Source organism: Durio zibethinus, chromosome 9 (assembly GCF_047325235.1).
Source record: "Durio zibethinus cultivar Kanyao isolate XHJ-2024 chromosome 9, ASM4732523v1, whole genome shotgun sequence".
Lineage (NCBI taxonomy): Eukaryota > Viridiplantae > Streptophyta > Magnoliopsida > Malvales > Malvaceae > Durio > Durio zibethinus.
Genome location: NC_143170.1, coordinates 7970699 through 7992741, shown reverse-complemented (window position 1 = coordinate 7992741; position 22043 = coordinate 7970699). Strand labels below are relative to the sequence as shown.

Sequence of the window (22043 nt, the reverse complement as noted above, 5' to 3'; positions counted from 1 at the left end):
TTGGCTAGGTTGGCTCAGTATCATATTATAAGCAGATGGGATGTCTACAATCATGAATTCTACGAGGTGACTATCTTTAGTTCCATTCTCAAAGAGATCAGTAATTTGATAGTCCCTTTTTTTATCGATACCTGTTTGTTTTCAAACCCCACCAAGGTCATAGTGATTGATTGCAATTGGTTTTCCTTAGTTCTCACCATCTTCATAGTGCTATAGTACATAGCATCGATCAAACTCTTATTATCGAACAAGATTCTCTTGACAACGTAATTATACATTACAGCTATGATTACTATGACATCATCATAAAGGTGTTATATTTTTTTAAAATCTTTTAAGCTGAATGAGATCGATTCATATTTTTAATCTTTTTTTTCTTTATTAAATAGCCAATGGCCATGATCATAACTAGGTTAGATTTTCTTTTGATCGAGGTTGAGCTCATTCTAATAATCACATTGATCATTTTAATGATCAACCTGTTATTGTCAACTTAGCTTTTTTCTTACTTTGTCTCATTTTCTTAGGCTTTCCCCTTTCTGTTTTCTTCAACCGACTTTTTTTTGTCATTTGTAGGCTCTTTTTAGTCCCATCTATAATCCAATTTGGTCTATCATTGTTTTTGTTGGTTCTCCAACCTTCTCAGTTGATTTTTCTTATTAAAGCTTCAATTTCATTTTTTTAGGTCGATATAGTCTTTCATGTTGTGACCTATGTTTTTATGAAAGGCACATCTGTTGGTTAGATCCCTTATCATATTTTATCTTAGTGGCTTCGACCATCTAAGCTTTGAATTCCTCTTAATTTGTATTAGAATTTTCTTTATGAAGGTATTTAGTGTCATGCAGTTTTTTTCTCCATTGGGGTTTCTAACCTTATATCATCTCCCTCTTAATAGAGGATCATAAAAATCCTTACCTTTTTTACGATCGTAGATGAGGGATGAGCTTTTGTCATCTTGGCTATTTCTTATTGTAGCTTCAACATTTATATATTTTTCGACTACAAATAAGACATCAGCCAAAGTCTTAGGTGGTTCTAATGACAAGGCAGCTTTAAGTGGTACTTTCTGTCATTGAGTCCACTTGTCAGGGTAGTTACAACGGTTGTTTATTTTAAGTATTTTACCTATAGAGCTTCCACATTAAAACATGTGATGTAGTTTTTCAGAAATTCATTACAACCTTGGTGTATCGACATCAAGCTTAGTGCCGTCTTTTTTGTCATTCGACTACTCAAAAATAGGGATAGAAAGGAGTGGCTGAGCTCTGTAAATGTTGTGATTGACTTTGGTTTCAGATTGCTATACTAGGACTAAGTTGTACCTTTGAAAATATTGGTAACGCTTTTACATACCAAAGTTTCTTCCGTATCCTACATCATCATGTTAGTTCTATAGTGTTCTAAATGATCGAAAGAGTCAGAAGAACTGTCATAAGTTTTCAGGTCAACATTTTGAACCTTTTTAAAGGTATAGTTCATCAATCTTTTCAATAAACGGTTAGGTCTCCAAAAATTTTAGCTCATCCTCAAAGGCACTCCATAGCGTTGCATTCGAGTATCTAGGTCTTTGTTCAGCAAGAGTTTGGGATTTTTTTGTTTTTATTTTTGGGTCATGGCATGTGTCAAGTTGTAACTGGGGTAGTGATGGGTTGTGGTATTATGCTCATCTTCTCTGAAGGCCGAAGAGGCTTCCATCTTTTCATAACTTACTATATTTTTGTAGCTAGTTGGCAATGTGTGACTAAATCGGGTACTTTTAAGGCTTGGGGTGAGGTTATAGTCTGTAACATTTGTTTAAAGGCCTATATTTATTCAATCAAAGTTGAAATTGTTCCATGGTTGGACCAACTTATTATGGTACAGGTCAGTCTGAATGTTGGCTATTGTGTGTTTTCGTTCTTGTTGGGACAATGGTCTCTTTTTCCTTTAAAATTCTTTTCCTAGATGATATTGTTTTGTGCTCGGCTAATGAATGAAAAAGCCCCTACCTAACACGTCAAATATTTGTACCGAGTTTCAACGTGATAGTATTACTAGAAGAACAGAAAACTAAAAAAGAGCGATTAGAGGTAAAAATATGACATATTTCATACGTTTATATTTCGACGCGCAAGTCAAAAATCAAGATAAAAAAAATTAGAAAAAAAAATAGATGGTTAAGATAAAATGAAACTTACGATGATAATATCTGAATATCTATATTTATATATAAGAGGTAAGAGACCAATAAAATATAATAATGATATAATCAAACTAATGTGACATCAAATATATCAAGATAATATGATATATCAAATCGACACAAATAACTAAATTATCCTTAATTGCTTTATCTTTTAGATTGTTAAATGCTCGCAACAAAAACCAACTGTTTTCTCTCTCAAGTTGTGTGGTACTAAAAATAATTTTCCATCATTATCAATAATTTTGTTTTTACTCATTAATTTTTAAGTATATGTGTGCACACGTTTTTAATTCTCAACCTTGTAGTATATATTATATTTTTCTTTTCTTCTTAGAATGGTGGAATCCAACCAGTGAATCTGATTTTTTTTGCTTTTCTGGTATAAACATTAAATACTTTTAAACTGACGCCAATAATCACTTTTAATCAACAGTACTCTTTGAAAAAAAAAAAAGAGATATTTAGATAAAAATAAAAATTCAAATATTTGAAAATTCATTATCATTTTATTTTTAAAGAGATATTTATAATAAAATATGAAATCTAGAGATTTAGGTTTCATCTCTACGTTTTTTAATTTTAAGTTTTTAAGTCTTAATCTTTGGATATGAAAATAAAAAATAAAAATTCCCCAAACTAAACTTTCTTTCCACGACTCATGCCAAAAGAAAAAAAAAAGTTTATTCCACGACTAACAAAGAGGAAAGGAAAACAAAAGAAGTCAAACCAAATGGCTGCTGTTTTGGGGGGATTTTATTCTCTCAAGTAATGATGTTTCATGTTTTGCCTTTTTATTTTGGTTTTTTTTTTTAATTTTTTATTTAAAATTTATGTTTTTCACTCCATTTATTTAAAAAAAAAAAGGAACCTGAATAAAAAATTTTGGTAAAAAACAGAACCTAAATAATAAAAAGTAAATGAGAGCATTTTATTTATAATTTTTTATTATAATATTATAATTATTTAATTATAATAAAAAATTATGAAAAAATTCATCAGTTATAAATACTATTTTTATATAAAATTTTAATGATACTTATATAATTTTAAATTATAATCTATTAATTATATTCTAATAGTTATAAGTGATAATATTTTCAAAATAAATAAATGCAAAGAAGGAAAAAAAATCTGATCTAAATATCTTATCTTTGTAGGCAAAAGGGCGAATCTGATGTGGCCCATAATTTTCTCTCTACCGTTGGTCTAAATTGGTCTTGGTGTTGTGAGCTGGTTTTCTTTCTAAAAGGCTGTTTGATCTTTTCATATTTTTTATTATTGAATATATAAAATTAAAAATCAACAATTCTTGAGTAATGCAAATTTTGATATAATCCTTGACTAAAATACATAATTATATTTAAATAAAATACTCAGGTTTTATTAAAATCTATATAAAAAATTACATGTTAAAACCATTTGAGTTTTTTTTTTTTAATATTATCCATGCAATAAATTCTATTTTATTAATTAATTTGTTTATAAATATACCACTGTTTGTAGTTATATGTAGATATTATATGTATTAATCTATTTATTGCATCCATGAATTTACTAATTTGTGAAAATGAACTAGAGATTTTAAGGGGAGAGAAGACAAGAGAAAACACAAGAAACAAAATAATAATAAAAATAAAGAAAAACAAGACCATTGGACTTGGAGATATTTTTATTGTTTAACGAAGACCCCACCTATTTTTTAAGATTTGTTTGTTATAATGGATAGAAAAATGAAAAAATAAAAAAAAAAAATATGTTTTTAATAAAAAAAGAAAAAAAGTAATAAATTTTTTTTGATAAATCCCTTAATAGAATTAAAAAATGAGAAGAGATAAAATAAATTTTATATTATTTTATCATTATACCTTTTATAAATAAAAGTAAAAAGATATAATCTAAATAATAAAGAATAACTTTGTATAAGTGAATTACTGATTTAGTTATTTAATGTAGAAGAATTTTTATTTATTTTGATCATTTAATTATAAAAAATTACGATTTTATCATTTTTTTATAAGAAAAATTCATGATAGATAGGTTGTTTAGTTTCTCAAGTCATAATAAGATGTATTGTACTTAATAATTGAAGACATATGACTGTAAGTTATACATTCGAGATCATCTCAACAAGTAATCACCAACAAGATTCGAACTCAAAATCTTTTAATTAAAAAGAATGAATTTAATGAATTGAACCAATTATTTATCGGTACGATTTTGTTTATTGAATTATTTTTTGTTATTTAATTTTAAAGACTAATAATATATTATATGACGTTATTACATTATTTGGCATGTGATGTAATATTATCAAAGTAATATTATTGAATTAATATTATAAATTTTTAAATAAATAAAAATAAAAAGACAAAATATTTTGATAAATTAACTTTTAAAATTTTTTATTTTGATCACTTAATTTTAAAAATTTTATAAGTTTATTACCAACTTTTATAAAATTTATTAATAGTTTGATATAATGATAAAATTATAAAGAGAGAGGAGAAAATTCCTCTCGAAAAAAAACGTTGGAGATTTTAAGGGAATAGAATACATCAAAATAATAACAAAGTAAGAGAAATAAGACCATTGGACTTGCAGACATTTTCCTTGTTTAATGAAAAAATCCAGCTCATTTCTTTCAGAAAGAATAATAATTTTTAAATTATAATATAATATTTAATATAATATTTTAATTTAAAAAAATTTTAATATGATATTTAAATTATACAATTATTAACTAAGGTCTTGCTCATCATTAATATAATTAATTTTAAATAATAATATATTATAAATAAATAATTTTTAAATATTATATTAATTAATAAATTTTTTTATTTAAATACCTAAAAATTTTTAAAATTGAAATAAAACATTAACCCTTTTCTAAAAATTTTCCCCGTTCAATTTAAATGCCGTCTTTCTTTTTACGTTATTAGCGCCATCTCTTATTGTAAAGAAACGTGTCATGTGTTGGTCCAATTAACAGTGTCAGGGGTTATATATATATATATATATATATATATATATATATATATATATAATAGAACAGTTTGAACCTTCAGGCTCTGAGCAAGGAATGTCCACGGCGTCCTCTATCACCACGAGCTACAGCTTCCTATTAGATTGTATACGTTTTCCATGAAGATGTACCTTTCCAAACCTGAAAACGACATTACGGTTTAATAAAATCGCAGCTGCTTCCATTCTGTAACCAATATTTTCTCCATCAGGAAGAAATGGGTTTCTGGGGTCAGTTCTATAATCTTGAGCAAAACCCATCTTCAGATTTTTTTCAATGTGTTTGGTTACTGGTAAACTGCAGAAAAAAGATAAAGCAAATTGCAAAATGAAAAATTAAAACGGATTTGGATAGACGTGGATATTATGAAAGGAAATCCCAAGTTTCATTATCATCTTCTTGCAATCTGCCAGTATCCAAACGGGCCGTTAACAGTACTATTTGTTTATTCATTAAATTATCTATTTCTTCTCATAGCCCTCTAACTTTACTTTTTTTTTTTATCAGGAATTGAAATAAAACCTGGAAAACCGCACCCTTATCATTCCGACGATGTGCGGGGAAAGCTTCACATAACTCAGGTATATTCTCCTGGTTCTGAGCTTGAAAGTATAAAATATATCTTTTTTTTTTTTTTGAATTTTGGTTTATGATGGAATTTTTGTTTTTTATATAATTAGTAATTAATGTAGCGGTAACATTGATTGTTGTTTACATGCTTTTATTATTTATTTTGAGGTTCTGAACATTCATCCATGGAGTGCATTGTTTATACAGAGTGGAATTAAGTTAAAACATTTACATAGCATATATTGGTTAATTTTGGTTAGAATTTAAGCTTGGTTTTCTGAATCGCTTCTCCAAATCATTTTTGAATTCGTGTTTTTGTTTTATTCTTGAAGCTGTATGTGTTGCATTGTTAATCTACCGTAAGTGATAACTCAGGCAACTATAAGCCTTGGATCGTCCAAAGAGAGAGCTGTACTTCAGTGTTCCGCAGGACACAGGAGTCCAATTATCGTGTATTCCTTGTTACCGAATCAGAATGAAACTTGCTTCCTTATATCTTAAATTTGATGAATACGATGATTTAGTTGCTTTCTCAGTGATTGGTGCTCGAAGCATCCACCCCTCTGGATACTTTGTTGCCGATGATGGAGATCATCTACGAGATGAATATGAATCGTATCCTTTCATTTAATTTCTCTAGTTTGACTGACATGTCTGCATTCCATTTTTTAAAGTTTCATACAAGAACTGAGAATATGGTTGACCTGTTTAGAACTCATAATATGGTTGAAATACTGCTATTTCTTCATTCTTTTAGTTCATTATGAAGTGATTCTTATGGGAGGATATTGCGTAGACCGAGTCGGAAGATGAGTCCTCTGATTATGATTCTGAAGACGAGTATGATGACGACTTCATAAATGGTGATGATCTTGAGTTCTTCCCACCTTCACCTGTCCCAAATGGTGGAGGTATTTAGCAATTTTGGATAGCTTTACTGGAGTTCACTAACTAGAATTTGGATCATACATGTTACTTCTTCTATCAAGTCACATGTATCAATCTGCAGGCATCAAAATGACTTTTCTTTTAATTTTTAATGATTTTATACTGGCTGAAACCCAGAAGTAATGCGTGGCTACAATGTTATGAAGTAGTGTAGTATTGTTCTCAAATTTTTTAGCTGTTGGTTCAGGAATTTGGGTTTCTTTTGAACAGATAGAAGTTTTGGTTAAAATTGATGTCACTGCAGAAGTGTGGACTGTAGAGAAGCCTTTTTTTTTTTTAAAAAAAAAAAAAAACCCTCTCTATCAAAGTGTATATAGAGCATGGCACTTGGGATAGAAAAGAAAATATTGATACAATTAAAAGTATCAGCAAAAATCAACGTGAACTAAAAAAGATTTAAGAACTGTTTGCCAGATGAGAATTTAATAAATATGAATGATTTGGCTCCTTTCTTTAACAAAGATCATTTTAGTGGTTGACACGAAAATTTTTTGTGAAATTTTTATGTTTTGAGTACATTATCAAAGCATTTACCAATAGATTAATTTATTATATCACTTTATTGATCCATTCCAGTTTTCTGCAAATTGTGCCTCATAGTTTATTTCTAGATGTTCATTATTTCATGTGTCATGACATCTAAATCTAGAGACCTATTATTGGATATTGACTTATAGAATCGTCACTAATCTTTTTTGTTTAGGTACGATTGATCGTCTAAGGAATCTATCCTTTCAAGAAACACCTAAGCTTGACTAAGAGTCCCTAAAAGAATAGGTTCGGGTCTATTAACCAGAACGAGATTCAAGAGTTTGGTTATGAGTAATAAAGGTTATAACACCCTCACAACGTCCATCAAATGATGATATCAACTTGATTTTGTGTTACCCATTAAGCCTAAAAAATTTATCAAGTAATTAATTATTAAAAATTATTCTTTATTAACTCCAATACTTTTTGCAAAAAATTAAGAAAAATCTCTTCATCTTAAGAGTATGCAAGAAAACTACTGTTTCACTTACAGAAACTCCATCGTCGGATTATTTAACATTAAAAAATTACAAAAAAGAAATAAAAAATAATAATAAAAAAAATAATGATTCACTTTTTGATATAAATATTTTTCTTTTCATTTTAAAAAACTTATTGCTTTTGTACAAGGAAAATGAAAAATTAATACTTTTAATATTTTTCTAAAAATATTTTTTAAAACTTTTTATTTTCAGAGAAATTGATACTTTCAACTTTTTCCTCCAAAATGTTTTTGAAAATTTTTATTTTAAAAATTTTATTTTTAAGAAAAATTGATATTTTCAACTTTTCTCTAAAAATATTTTTAAATTTTTTTTATTTTCAGAGAAATTGATACTTTCAACTTTTCCCTAAAAATATTTTTTAAACTTTTTTATTTTCAAGAAAATTGATACTTTTAACTTCCCCCCAAAATGTTTTTGAAAATTTTTTATTTTAGAAACTTTATTTTTAAGAAAAATTGATACTTTCAACTTTTCCCTAAAAATATTTTTTAAACTTTTTTTTTTAATTTTCATGGAAATTGATATTTTCAACTTTCCCTTAAAAATATTTTTTTAAAAAAATTTTATTTTCAAGAAAAATTGATACTTTCAACTTTTCCTCAAAAATATTTTTTTAAAATTTTTATTTTAGAAAAATCATTAAAAAAATAAGGAATAAAAATAAAATAAAATAAAATAAAGAATACCAAATAATTCTAATTTAATAATAATAATAATTAATTAATTAAAAAAAACCTTGGAACGGCTTGGATTCGGCTTGGCTTAAGAGATAGAAGTGGTTCAAATGTACGGCTCGATAAGAAACGACTTGGCTGGAACCCAGGCGGAGAAGCGAGTCGTTGGTTCAGGTCGCGTTACGGATCAGGTCACTCGTTTGAAAACGCGCAGATCCTTTGGGTTTACTAATGTTAAAACAACGTTGTTTTAGCAATGTATATAAGGCTAAAAACTCAGCCTTTCAGCAAATGCATCTTTCTACTTCTCTCTCTTTCTTTTTTTTTTTCTCTTCATTCTCTCTAAATAGAATCCAGATTTCATTTGAATGTTTTATCAAAATTTGGAAAACACGTTGAAAACTGGGTTTTTCCTCGAAATATTCACTGAAAAACTTGAATGTCACCAGAAAATTGCTCGCAATTTAGAATTTCTAGAATTTCCCAAGAAAAAAAAACACCAAAAATTTTTAAAAAATTTTAAACTGTCTCTAAACACTATTTTTGCTTTTGTTTTCTCTCTGTGTGTGTCCTTAACTTTGTGTTCCAACATCTATTTATAGGAATTGATCGGAAGAGTTTCTGATTAATTCCAATCCTAATTTTATTTGGGATTGGGATTTAATCTTTGAATCCAATCCTAACTCTGTCAACCCCCAAATTCACGATCAAATTCACTTTCATCATTTTTTATTATTTTTAATTAATCTAATCATTATCTCTTAATTAATCAAGAAAAAAAAGATAAAAATCATAAATAATAATAATAATAATAATAAATAGTAAACAAAAAATATAATACTAATAATAATAACAAATAAATAAATAATATAGGCCTATCTTGCCCATTTGGATCAGCTCAATTGATTCGAACCTGGATAAAATTAAGTGTCTACACCATGTATAAGATTTCAGTTGCATTTGTACTGTTACTTGACAGGCCTTTTGCTTACTAATCTTTTTTAAAATAACTATAGTTGTAATTGAGGAGATAGTTGATGATGAGAAACCTACAAATGGAAATGCAAAATCTAGATGATTGAAGAAAAAGGATAAATTAACTGATTCTAAGGATAAAAACAACTCCCAGCGTCAACTTGTCAAAATGGGTACCGGTATAGCAGTTTTGAAAATTGAAAATGAAGATGGCTTACTAGTTTCTGCTTCACATAAAAGCGAAAATGCTATTCAAGAGCCCCAACCAGAAACAAAGAAACATGGAGAAAACTTAACGAATGAAGAAAGAAAGAAGATAAGAAAAGATAGTAGTGAAAAGAAAAGAAAAATTAAAAACAGTATGAAGATGGTCCACAAGAAAGGTGATGTGGCCTTTAACTCAACGATTTTTCTTGAACTTGATGTAATAATTGATTCTATTATTACATTATGTAGGTAGCTTAACTTGCTAATAACATGTTCAATGGCATTGATATTTGAAATGGTTATGAAAATTTTATTAGGTAAAAGAAGAAGTAGAAGTGAAAAAAAATGGTAAAGATAACATCAATGGTTAGCTAGAGGATGAAGTTCAGCCTGTGAAAGAAGAGAGCCAGGATCCGACGTAGGTTTTGGCTGTTGGAAAAAAACATGACCAGTCATCCAATGATCGGTGATTACTCTTTCCCACTCTATATTATAGAGAGATATGACTGTAGATAGACAATACATGCCTGTGAATATGCAAATGCATGTACGGTACTTGTTGATTTTTTTAAAACCTTTCCCGATAAAAAGAGTCATAAATTAATCTGTATGATAAACAAGTATACTAACTAGGTAAGGTCTTCATTTAAAACCTTTCAAATAAATCGAGGTATAGAGAAGTAACTTTTTTCTCCTTAATCTGTTGATCAAACTTTACATAAGCAGGAAGAGTTGGTTTAGTATTCGATTATCCTTCATCACAGACATATTTGTAAGTTTTGAAGTGGTGGAAACTTGGAAGTGACTTGGGATGTCACCATTTTCTCTTTTCCCTCTCCTCTCTCAGAAATGCACAGTTTATGATTAGCATGGTAAGCTGATGCTGTTGGGATTTACCTTAAATCTCATAATCTCACATCGAAAGTTAGTGAGTTTTAAATTTATCCAGTATCCCACATCAGAAGTTTAGTAAAAGTAAAAGGGGTTTCACCCTTATAAATAAGGTATTTTATTTTTAGTTTGATAATCTCAGAGAATTAGACACTAAGAGAATAGCTAAGTGAGTAGGCTATTAAAGGGTGTAATCGGGTTTTGGGTTAAGTTTTGAGTAAGGAGTTTTATGAGACTTTTTTCATTCTAAAAGTCTTATAGTTGTAAAGATTTATTTGTTAGTGGATTGAGTTTGGAGTAGGTCATTTTAGGTTGGGTCGAACCAAATATATTTGTGTTTTTATTTTTAATTTGAGCTTGCTATTTTATGTGTGGGTTCTGTGTGTGGGTGTTGTTTTTCCTAATAAGTGATATTAGAGTCAGGTTCGAGGTTTAAGGTTCGTGGACCTAAGAGATCGTGAAGTAGTGTTTGAAGAAGTCTGAAGAAGGTATGTATGGTATACCTATGCCTAAGTTTGAGATTCCATTATTTGATAAAAAGAGTAATTTTATGTTATGGTAAAATACGATTCAAGATCTATTAGTACAACAAGGGTTGGATCAGGCATTAAAGAGTAGTAAGCCTGAAAAAATGTTTGATGCTAATTGGAATAAGATTCAAAAGAAGGCTGTTAGTACTATTATATTAGTGTTAGCTCCAGAAGTAAAGTACAATATGTTGACTGAGAGTACTCTACAAAATTTATGAGATAAGCTTGAAGGTATTTATGCTTCGAAGTCATTGACTAATAGATTATGTTTGAAAATGGATCTATATTCTCTAAAGATGAAAGAAAGTATGAGTTTTCATAATCACCTGAATGAGTTTAATAGATTGGTTTTTCAATTGCTAGCGATTTCTGTTGATGAGTTAAAAGATGAAAAAAAGGCTTTAATTTTACTGTCATCTTTGTCCAAGTCTTATAGGCATTTAGTTCAGACTGTGTTAGTGGGTAGGTCTACTTTAAAGTTGGATGATGTAACTGCCCTGTTGCGTGAGAATGAAAAGTTTATGAAAGCTCAAAACTTATCACCTAAGGGGAGTACACTAGCTGTAGAGGATTTTGATTGAGGGAGGACTTAAAAGAGGATTGATAGATCAAGAGAGAGATCCAAGTCAAGAGACAGAGATTACAGTGATATAGAATGTTATTATTATGGTGAGAAGGGATATGATTGCTTTTAAAAGGGTGAATGATGAGAAAAAATCAGATAAAAAAAAGAGTGATACTGCTACTGTCGTGTCTGATGATAATAATGTTATTTTGATAACTTGTGTTGATGAGACTCAGACTTTGAAAAGTGATAAAAGTTGGATTTTAGATTCAGCTGCTAGAGTTCATGTTTGCAATTATAGGAGTTGCTTTGTGGAGTTGGATGAGAATGAAAAGTATGAAGATATTGTGGTTGCTAACAAAAAAAAAGATACAGATTCAAGGTATTGAGAGTGTTCACCTTAGATCTCACAATGGTGTTATTAAGACATTTCATCATGTAAGGTATGTACCATGTTGTCACTATAATTTGATTGCTTTGAGTGAGTTAACTTCTCGGGGGTACACATATTATGGTAGTAATGATTGGTTGAAAGTGTACAAGAATGGTAGTGTGATTCTATAAGGGAATATGGTCAAAAATCACTTGTACATGCTTGATGAAAGCTCAATTGCTGGGATCCTTATGATGAAAAAAAAAAAAGTAAGCGTGTTAGCTTTACAGATACTATTGAAGTGTTTGAAGATTCAAGTCAAGGGAGGATTTGTTGAGATTTACCTTGAATCTCATAATCTCACATCGAAAGTTAGTGAGTTTTGAATTTATCTAGTATGCCATATCGAGAGTTTAGTAAAAGTATAAGGGGTTTCACTTTGTTTTTAGTTTGGTAATCCCAGAGAGTTAGACACCAAAAGAATAGCTAAGTGAGTAGGCTATTAAATGGTGTAATTGGATTTTGGGTTAAGTTTTGAGTAAGAAGTTTTATGAGACTTTTCTCATTCTAAAAATCTCACAGTTGTAAAAATTTATTTGTTATTGAATTGGGTTTGGAGTAGACCATTTGAGTTGGGGTCGATCAAATATATTTGTGTTCTTATTTTTAATTTTAGCTTGTTATTTTGTGTGTGGGTTCTGCGTGTGGCTGTTGTTTTTCCCAACAGATGCAAGATGTTGACCTTCGTTAAATTTATATGTTAGTTGTTGGGAGAAACAACACCCACACGTAACAATCATACATAAAACAAAAAGCTCAAATCAAGAATAAAAACACACAAATATATTTGGTTCGGCCTAACTCAAAATAGCTTACTCCAAACTTAGTCCACTATCAAATAAATCTTTACAATTGTGAAACTTTTAGAATGAAAAAAGTCTCCTAAACTTCTTACTCAAAACTTAAACCAAAACTTAATTACACCATTTTAATAACCTACTCACTTAGCTATTCTCTTGGTATCTAACTCTCTGGGATTACTAAACCAAAAACAAGACATCATATTTATAAATATGAAACTCCTTATACCTTTACTAAACTCCCGATGTGAGATACAAGACAAACTCAAACTCACTTAACTTTCGATGTGGGATTTTAAGATTTAAGGTAAATCTCAACAAATCCTTTCTTGACTTAAATCTCCAAATACTTCAACAGTATCTGCAAAGCTAACACGCTTATCTTTCTTCTTTTCTTTCATCATAGGGATCCCAGCAATTGAGCCTTCATCAAGCATGTACAAGTGATTTTTGACCCTATTCCCTTATAGAATCACACTACCATTCTTGTACACTTTCAACCAATCATTACTATCATAATATATGTACCCTCGAGAGTATGTGTACCCTCAGAAGCTAACTCACCCAAAGCAATCAAATTATAGTGATAACTTAGTACATACCTTATATGATGAAATGTCCTAATAACACCATTGTGATATCTAAGGCGAACACTTCTAATGCCTTGAATCTGCACCTTTTTTTTGCTAGCAACCATAATATCTCCATACTTTTCATTCTCATCCAACTCCACAAAGTAACTCCTATCATTGTAAATATGAACTGTAGCAGCTGAATCTAAAATCCAACCTTTATCACTTTTCAAAGTCTGAGTCTCATCAACACAAGTTGTCAAAACAACATCATCATCATCAGACACGACAATAGCAGTATCACTCTTTTCTTCATCTGATTTTTTTTCATCATTCACCCTTTTAAAAGTAACCATATCCTTTCTCAGCTTCCTGCAGCGCACTTGAATATATCCCTTCTCACCACAATAATAACATTCTATATCATTGTAATCTCTGTCTCTTGGCTTGGATCTCCCTCTTAATCCATCAATCCTCTTTTGAGTCTTCCCTCGATCAAAACCCTCTACAACTAGTGTACTCCCCCTAGGTGATGAGTTTTGAGCTCCCATAAACCTTTCATTCTCATGCAACAGGATAGTCACATCATCCAACTTCAAAGTAGACCTACCCACCACACAGTCTGAACTAAAGGCCTATAAAACTTGGGCAAAGATGACAACAAAATTAAAGCCTTCTCTTCATCTTTTAACTCATCAACAGAAATCGCTAGCAATTGAAAAACTAATCTATTAAACTCATTCAGGTGATTATGAAGACTCATACCTTTTTTCATCTTTAGAAAATACAAATTCATCTTCAAACATAATCTATTAGTTAACGACTTTGAAGCATAAATACCTTCAAGAGTATCCTATAAACTTTTTGGAGTACTCTCAGTCAACACACTGTACTTTACTTCTACAGCTAACGCCAATCTAATAGTACTAACAGCATTCTTCTGAATCGTATTCCAATTAGCATCAGATATTTCTTTAGGCTTACTACTCTCTAATACCTTATCCAACCCTTGTTGTACCAACAGATATTGAATCGTACTTTGTCATAATATAAAATTACTCTTTTCATCAAATAATGGAATCTCAAACTTAGGCATAGGCATACCAGACATACCTTCTTCAGACATCTTCAAACACTGCTTCACGATCTCTTAGGTCCACGAACCTTAAACCTTGAACCTTGCCTGATACCACTTGTTGGGAAAAACAACACCCATACGCAGTAATCATACATAAAACAGCAAGCTCAAATCAAGAATAAGAATACACAAATATATTTGGTTCGGCTCAACTCAAAATGGCCTACTCCAAACCTAATCCACTATCAAATAAATCTTTACAATTGTGAGATTTTTAGAATGAAAAGAGTCTCATAAAACTCTTTACTCAAAACTTAACCTAAAACTTAATTACACCCTTTTAATAGCCTACTCATTTAGCTATTCTCTTGATGTCTAACTCTCTGGGATTACTAAACTAAAAAAAAAACATCATATTTATAAATATGAAACCCCTTATACTTTTACTAAACTCCCGATGTAGGATACAAGATAAACTCAAACTCACTTAACTTTCGATGTGAGATTCTGAGATTCAAGGCAAATCCCAACATTAGTTACCCAAAAATGTTACTGGATACATGGCCGGGTCCTTGATTTAGAAGCAGACAATATGCCTGGTGAGAATGTTTCTGAGAAGAAGAAGAAGAAGAAGAAAAAGAAAAAAAAAAAAAAAAAGAGTGCCAAGGAGAATCAAATGGGTGCAAATGCTCAGTAGTTTCACAAAGTGGAGATAAGGAGACTTCCACTTTGAAGTCTGAAAAGAAGCAAACTGCTAGTAAACCTTCTCAAGTGAGAACCTTTCCAAATGGATTGGTCATTGAGGAGTTAGCAATGGGCCAACCAGACTGTAGAAGAGCATCTCGTGGGAAGCAAGTAATTCCTTCTCCATTAAGTTTTCAATTGGTCAAATTTCCTCCACCGAAGAAAAATAACATTAGTTCTTTTTTCTATTTTTCTGCAGTCATGAATGCTTTAATCATATTTCGGATATTTGTTGAAGGGGACAGGTAGGAGATTGCCTTAAAAGATAATAGAGCCTGTATAAATCTGATACAGACCTCAATTATTCATGCGATGTGATCCTGAATTATGTTTGATGCCAGGATCATGTATATTATTATGCACACATCTTATTGATAGGATTTAATTGGAGATTCTTAACCAAGTCAGTTGTTTTGGTTCAGGTTAGTGTCCACTAAATTGGGAAGCTCAAGAAGGATGGCAAAATATTTGATTCCAACATGGGAAGGGCGCCCTTTAAATTTCGCCTAGGTACTATGACGTTAAGACTTATGAAATACCAAGACTTTGATTGTTTTTGGAGGGAAAATTTTGATTCGTTAATTACATATAATTATTTTGTTTTGGTTTTATAGGTGAAGGTAATTTCATTTAAATTGTTAACAATTTATTGAATTCTGGTTATCCTTATTCTCTTAATTCATTTGGAAGCATTTATATATTTCTGGAATGTATATTGACCTCAGGCATGCGTATTGGGGATAAAAGAAAACTCATAATTCCACTATCAGTGAGGTGTGCAATACTTTATTTCTTAATTACTCACATTATCCTTTGATAAATTAGGTTGTATGCCTTTCTTGTAACTGGCAATCTTGAACTTGTTTATATGCTTTTTTTTTTTTTTTTTGCAGTTATGGTTCCAAGGGTGCTAGTGGCAGGATACCTCCGAATTCATGGCTTGAGTTTGATGTTGAGTTGGTTGGAGTTTGCTGATTAGCCTGCTCTTTTTCATACCCCTCAAGCTATGAAAAAGCTTTTCACTGCTTGAGTGATCAGGAGCCAAAAAAGAAACAATGACGAACCATCTTAATTGTCTTGTAAATTTAGTATGTCTAAATTGAGTTTGTATGACTATGAGGGAAGGTAGTTAGGACAAGCTTTTGCAGAAAGGGTGATTTGTTTTTGCTGAATGAGATGCAAATAGGGAATTTTGTATGGGACGTTTTTTCATTGCGAAATCTAACCGTATAAAATGACATTATTGGTTGTAACCCTAATGCTATGTTTAGTAAGGACGGTTCCTTGTATCGCAATAAGCTTCATATGGTGGCTTCTGCGGAAGTCATGCGTCTTTGCCTCATGGTAGTTTTGGGCGGCTTTACTTTCCCACTTTATGGAGTAATGCTTTTAAAAAACTTGTTTAACTTGTCAATCTTCACAATTGCATTGTGATGCTTTGGCGTTTCTCTGCCTTGGTTATTTATTTATTTATTTGTTTTACTTGAGGCACTAATATTTGGATCTAATCATTGGAATTAAAGTCAAACAATAATGAAAGATGAATGTATAGGATGATGGATAAAACACGATGATGATTATTTTGTATTATATTTTATTTTTATCTAAACAAAAAAAAATATTATAAAAAATATTAATCATACTCATGACATCTCAAAATAAAAAGGATTATTTTTAATCAATAGATTAAATTTACATATTTTTTTATATCTATCCTAATTGTTACATATATTAAATATAAGATATGATAATATTATTTTATTTTATTTTATTTATAATATCATCTTATCTTATTCTATTCATTTATGTAATTTCAAATAAACAATTAATTATGCTTTGATTGGTTATTGGGGTAGTTTCAAATAATTAATTATGCTTTGATGCATATGCTTTTGAGCATGCATGACGCCCATGTGTTATTTATAGGCATAAATCATAAGTCAAAACCCTAGTTCTTCCATCCTCATTTTTTTTTAATTTGGATTTTTAATCAAAATAAAAAGAATATTATTTTCAATAAGAGTATTATATGAAAGGCAATTCTTATGGAAATATTTTTTGCAATTAAAATTTTAAATTCAAACTTTGAATTATGCATTTTATAAGTTGAAAAGGAAAAGGATTAATTGACTTGAGGATTTAATTTGATTTATTTTTTACAATGACATAGATTAAATATCACAATAATATCTAGTCTTTCAATATAAAATATTTATTTTTCAAAAAAATTAACTGCTTAATTTGCATTGTATTTTTTCCTACCATGTCATATAAATTCCATTAAGTTAGCTTAGTCAAGCAAATATAAATTATAAGTAATTAATATTGATTGCTCAAAAATAAATAATGGAAGTAAATTAAGTTAATTATTTTTAAATATCTAAAATTTTATATATAGATAATTTTGTAAATTTTAGAAAAACTATAAACAATTTTGTCCATAGATAATCATTGGTATAATTTTTTAAAATAATTACATTTTGTACATGCCTTAAGATATGCCCCCCTTTTTAATTTTTAAAAATATAAGATGATAAATTATTATATTTGATTTTTTGTACAAATTATTTTAAATTATAAATCTTTCAAAGAAAATAATTAAATAAACAAAATAAAGAAAGATAAAAAAATGCTTAAAAAATTTTATAATTTTTTATTATTGCCACTTTGAACATTGGATTCACTATAATTATAGATAATTTAAAATGTATGGTGAAGTAAACAAATTTAAAGAAAAAATAGCAAAAAATTATCTTATCTTTTAGGTTGAAATTAATTTTGGGTCGTTTATAAAATCTAGGTCTGTCCAAGAGCAACTGGGCCGTAAAAAGTGGTTTTGTGAATCATGGCAACAATCCATTCTTTTCCTCTTCATTTTGTTTTCTTTCGGTTTTTTAGTCCAAAACCCACGAACCAAAAGCCTAAAACCCGACTCTGAAAAGGAGGCACCATTTAACTCTCTTCCCCTGAAAACCCTAGAGTCAGGAATCACTTTATTTATTAGATTTGTGAGATTATTTAGCAGGGTTTTGCTGAGGTTTTGAGAGCCGGCAACAGGTATTTTCTTTTCAAATATACTTGGTTTTCCTCTTTTGCTGTTTCCAATTCTTGGAGTATGAAACGATTTTACTTTAGATGTCTGAAAAACAAAAATACAAGCGCACATATTGATATCACATATCAGGTTTTGAAGTTTGGTTTAGTCTTGCGCTCTTACTCATGTTTATGGGCTGTGGTACCCTTTCTCTGTCTGATTGTTTGTTTTTGGAAGCTATTTTGATGTCCTGTACTTTGCTTTGCTGCGAATATCTTTTACACCTGGTTAACAGGAACTTTATACTTCAATCTGTATTTTCTCTCCTTGAAGAAGGAATATGGAGTTTGATCTGCTATTTTCTTTTCCTCGTCGTTCATGATTTTGATTGCTTTATGTGGGGGATAAAACATAGTGTGAAAAAATTATCCAATCCTATTTGCATCCTATCAACCTTTTGAATTTCCCCCCTTTCTGATGGTAGATTTTACGCAATGGGGCTGCGAGGTAAAGAATCAACCTTAGTAGCTGAGAATGCAGTGGAGGATGATGATGATGTAATGGATGATCTTAGTGGGCAAGAGTCTGAATCCGGGTCAGAATCAGAAGAGGAGGATGTGAAGTTGGCTGAGCCTTCTAAGAACCCTATATACAACAGAGATGGCCTTATTGAGAAACTTCAAGATATCAGCTGGCCGGAAAATGTTGAATGGATGCACAAGCTTTCCCTTGATATCGATCAAGAGAAAGAGGTGGATGTGAATGATGACCTGGCAAGAGAGCTCGCTTTCTATACACAGGCATTAGAGGGGACAAGGTTGGCGTTTGAGAAGTTTCAGTCAATGGGGCTACCTTTCCTTCGGCCACCTGATTATTATGCAGAGATGGTTAAGACAGATGTCCACATGCAGAAGGTGAAGGGCAGGCTTTTGGCGCAGAAGAGACAGATTGAAGAGGCTGAGGAGAGACGGAAGGCTAGAGAGGCCAAGAGAATTGCTAAAGAGGTTCAAGCTGAGAAGTTGAAAGAAAGAGCTAAGCAGAAAAAACAAGAGATTGAGGAAGTTAAGAAGTGGAGGAAGCAGAGGCAGCAGAGTGGCTTTCCTGCAGGTGGCAAAGATAGCGAGCTGGACTTGGGTTTTGAAGATGGTAAAGCATTTGAGAGGTCAAGCAAGAAAAGGCCAGGGGTGTCTCCAGGGGATCGCTCTGGAGGGAAAGCAAAGCAAGGTGGTGGAAAGGGTAAGAATATGAAAAAAAGGGAGTCCAGGAATTCTAAGTTTGGATTTGGAGGGAGGAAAGGTTTGAAGAAGCAGAACACTGCCGAAACCACAAATGATATTAGAGGCTTCAATAAAGGCGGTGTTGCAGGAAACAAGAAAAGGAAAAAGTGATACAGCTAAAGGACCTGTTCTCACTTCTTTAGGGCTCTCTTTTATCTAAACTTTAAGCTGTTGTTTCATCTTTAAGTGTCTTTTTGATTTTCTGTTTCAGTAATGGTAGTTTGAAGTCGTGATATTAGTCGGTATTTTTCTGGTTGAACTTACAAAGTAAATCATCCAATTTACATAATCTACTTAAAAACTCGAAATGGTGAACCTTGACCATCAATTGGCAATGAACCTATCAATTGATGCTTGATCCAGCCTTTCATTTAACATTAGAAAAAAAAATGACATCGGAGGCATATGAATTGCCTCATGTTAAGTTCAGCCAATTGCCAATTCTGCTCAGGCTTCAGATACGAACTCAACAGCTGGATTTTGCAATTTTCTTGCCTCAAGTAATCCCAAGTTTTTCCAAAGAAAAATGCCAATGTAAATCCGGAAAGGAAACAAAAAAATACCAATAATGCAAGGTAGTAGGTGCTTCATTGTACTCCTCCGATTCTGAATTCCATTCTGCCACGCCTCATTATAAATAACTTATAAATTATAATAAAATATTTCATATAATATTTTAATTTTTAAGAGTTTTTAATATGATATTTGAATTATAAATTTATTAATTAATTAATGTAACATTCATATTTAACATGATTAATTTTGAATTATAAAATATAACAAACTAATAATTTTACAAGCATGATATTAATTAATAAATTTATAATTTAAGTATCATATTAAAAATTTTTAAATTTTAAATATTATATTGATATTTTAATATAATTTTAAGAGTTATTTCATAACATTAACCTTAAATTTTTTTTTCATGTGCTTAATTTGTACAATATATTGGAATTTTGAGCCCAACATGCTCAATTAACATGATTATTAATATAGAAAGTCAAAAAGTTTAGAATGAAACATCAATTATGAACAGGAGAAAATTCATCGTGATCTGCATCCCTTGCTCGCCTTCCTCTGTCTTCTCTTTCTCATCTTGTTTCTCATTCATCGAAAACAACAAAAAGTTTCAACTACACTTGCTTCTTAGTGTTTTGAACCAGAAATTACTTCAGGCCAAGGCTAAGCTATTGACGAAACAAAAGAATACGGAAGACGGAGAAAGTTCCGTTGCATGTGCAGTCCTTATGCTCCGTAAGGTTATATATTAGAATTTGGGATTATTATTAAAATGAAGGCAAGCCCCACTTTGTACTTATCTAAAATTAAATTCAGTAAATCATGTTTTATTGTGTTTATTTTATGTTAAATATATATAACTATAAAATTATTATATTATGATTAATACATATATATATAATATTAAATATAATTTTTATTTTTATTAAATTAATATATTATTTTTATTAAAATTTTAAATCATATTATTTTTTTTGTTATAATATTATATTATATTTAAATTTATAAAATCTACCTAAAATTACCTTAGATAAATGATTTTTTTAGTAAAATAACCCATTAATCATGAAACAAAATCATTATATAATTTGTCACTTCTGTTTAAATTATAGCTTTCACTCAACGCTTTCAGCTACAAAAGCTTCTCATCCACTCTTTTCTTCAACTGTGCAGAGGGATATAAATAGCCTTTAATCAAACTTCCAGCATTGCCAGCATACTCTGATTAATTTTGCTATTCTCCTCACTTCATTTTCTTCATTTCTTGTTTTTGCAACCATGATTGACTCTACATTGGATTTGATCAGCCAAGCTGTTTCCAACAATCTTTATGTTTTCTGTCTCTTCAATTTGATCATCGTCATGATCCTCATGGGTTCAAAGCATGGTTCCAGCTTGGACCAAGATTATGAAATTCCTCTCTCAGCACCTACATATGATAAGCAATCAATCAGCGTAAGTGAACAAGTGAAGAATGCAAACAGATTGTGGAGTGCCTATGAGACAGCTAAGGATGACAACAAAGGGAACAGAAATGGTTTTGATGCCAACAATACCGAGGATGCGGATGAAGATGATGATGAGCTAAGGAGAAGAGTGGAAGAATTTATTGCCAAGGTCAACAGAGAATGGAGAGCAGAAAAGTTAGGGCTGTCTTTTTCAGCTTAGGCGTACATCTGAATCAAGGCTGCCAAAGCCTTGTGTTCTATATACATAAATACCATGAAAATTTCCAGTTTTCTTCTGGTGGTCATGACTGAGTCTTCTTTTTAGTGATGGGTCATGGTTAGGATAAAGCGGTCTTTTGAACTGTTCTTAATCCTAATTCAGTCAAATGATAAAATATCCAGATTGATAATGGGGACTTTGTTATCTTGATGCTGTGAGTTGATGAGCCCTAGATTTTTTTTCTTTTCTCTTTTGTGGAACATAATCTTCTGCCAGCATTGATGTAGTTAGGTTGTCCTTAGGAGTTA

The 22043-nt window shown here is 30.5% G+C and overlaps 2 protein-coding genes and 1 pseudogene across 2 annotated transcripts; all 3 read left to right on the top strand.

Moving 5' to 3' along the window:
- Positions 1-5427: 5427 nt before the first annotated feature.
- On the top strand, positions 5428-16610 carry LOC111303022 (peptidyl-prolyl cis-trans isomerase FKBP53-like; annotated as a pseudogene).
- Positions 16611-18130: 1520 nt separating this feature from the next.
- On the top strand, positions 18131-19790 carry LOC111310502 (rRNA processing protein-like protein). Its single transcript, XM_022910008.2, has 2 exons — positions 18131-18291; positions 18753-19790. The coding sequence occupies exon 2, from the start codon at positions 18763-18765 to the stop codon at positions 19654-19656; it is 894 nt and encodes a 297-aa protein (XP_022765743.1). The 5' UTR covers positions 18131-18291; positions 18753-18762; the 3' UTR covers positions 19657-19790.
- A 1421-nt stretch (positions 19791-21211) lies between these two features.
- LOC111316690 (uncharacterized) lies at positions 21212-21953 on the top strand. The gene has a single exon (XM_022918753.2). It carries the CDS (start codon positions 21346-21348, stop codon positions 21733-21735), a length of 390 nt encoding a protein of 129 aa, XP_022774488.2. The 5' UTR covers positions 21212-21345; the 3' UTR covers positions 21736-21953.
- Positions 21954-22043: the final 90 nt, after the last annotated feature.

What these genes read in the sequence shown, in the direction of transcription:
- LOC111310502 (XM_022910008.2), top strand. Translation starts at nt 18,763, where the DNA reads ATGGGGCTGCGAGGTAAAGAATCAACCTTAGTAGCTGAGAATGCAGTG.
- LOC111316690 (XM_022918753.2), top strand. Translation starts at nt 21,346, where the DNA reads ATGATTGACTCTACATTGGATTTGATCAGCCAAGCTGTTTCCAACAAT.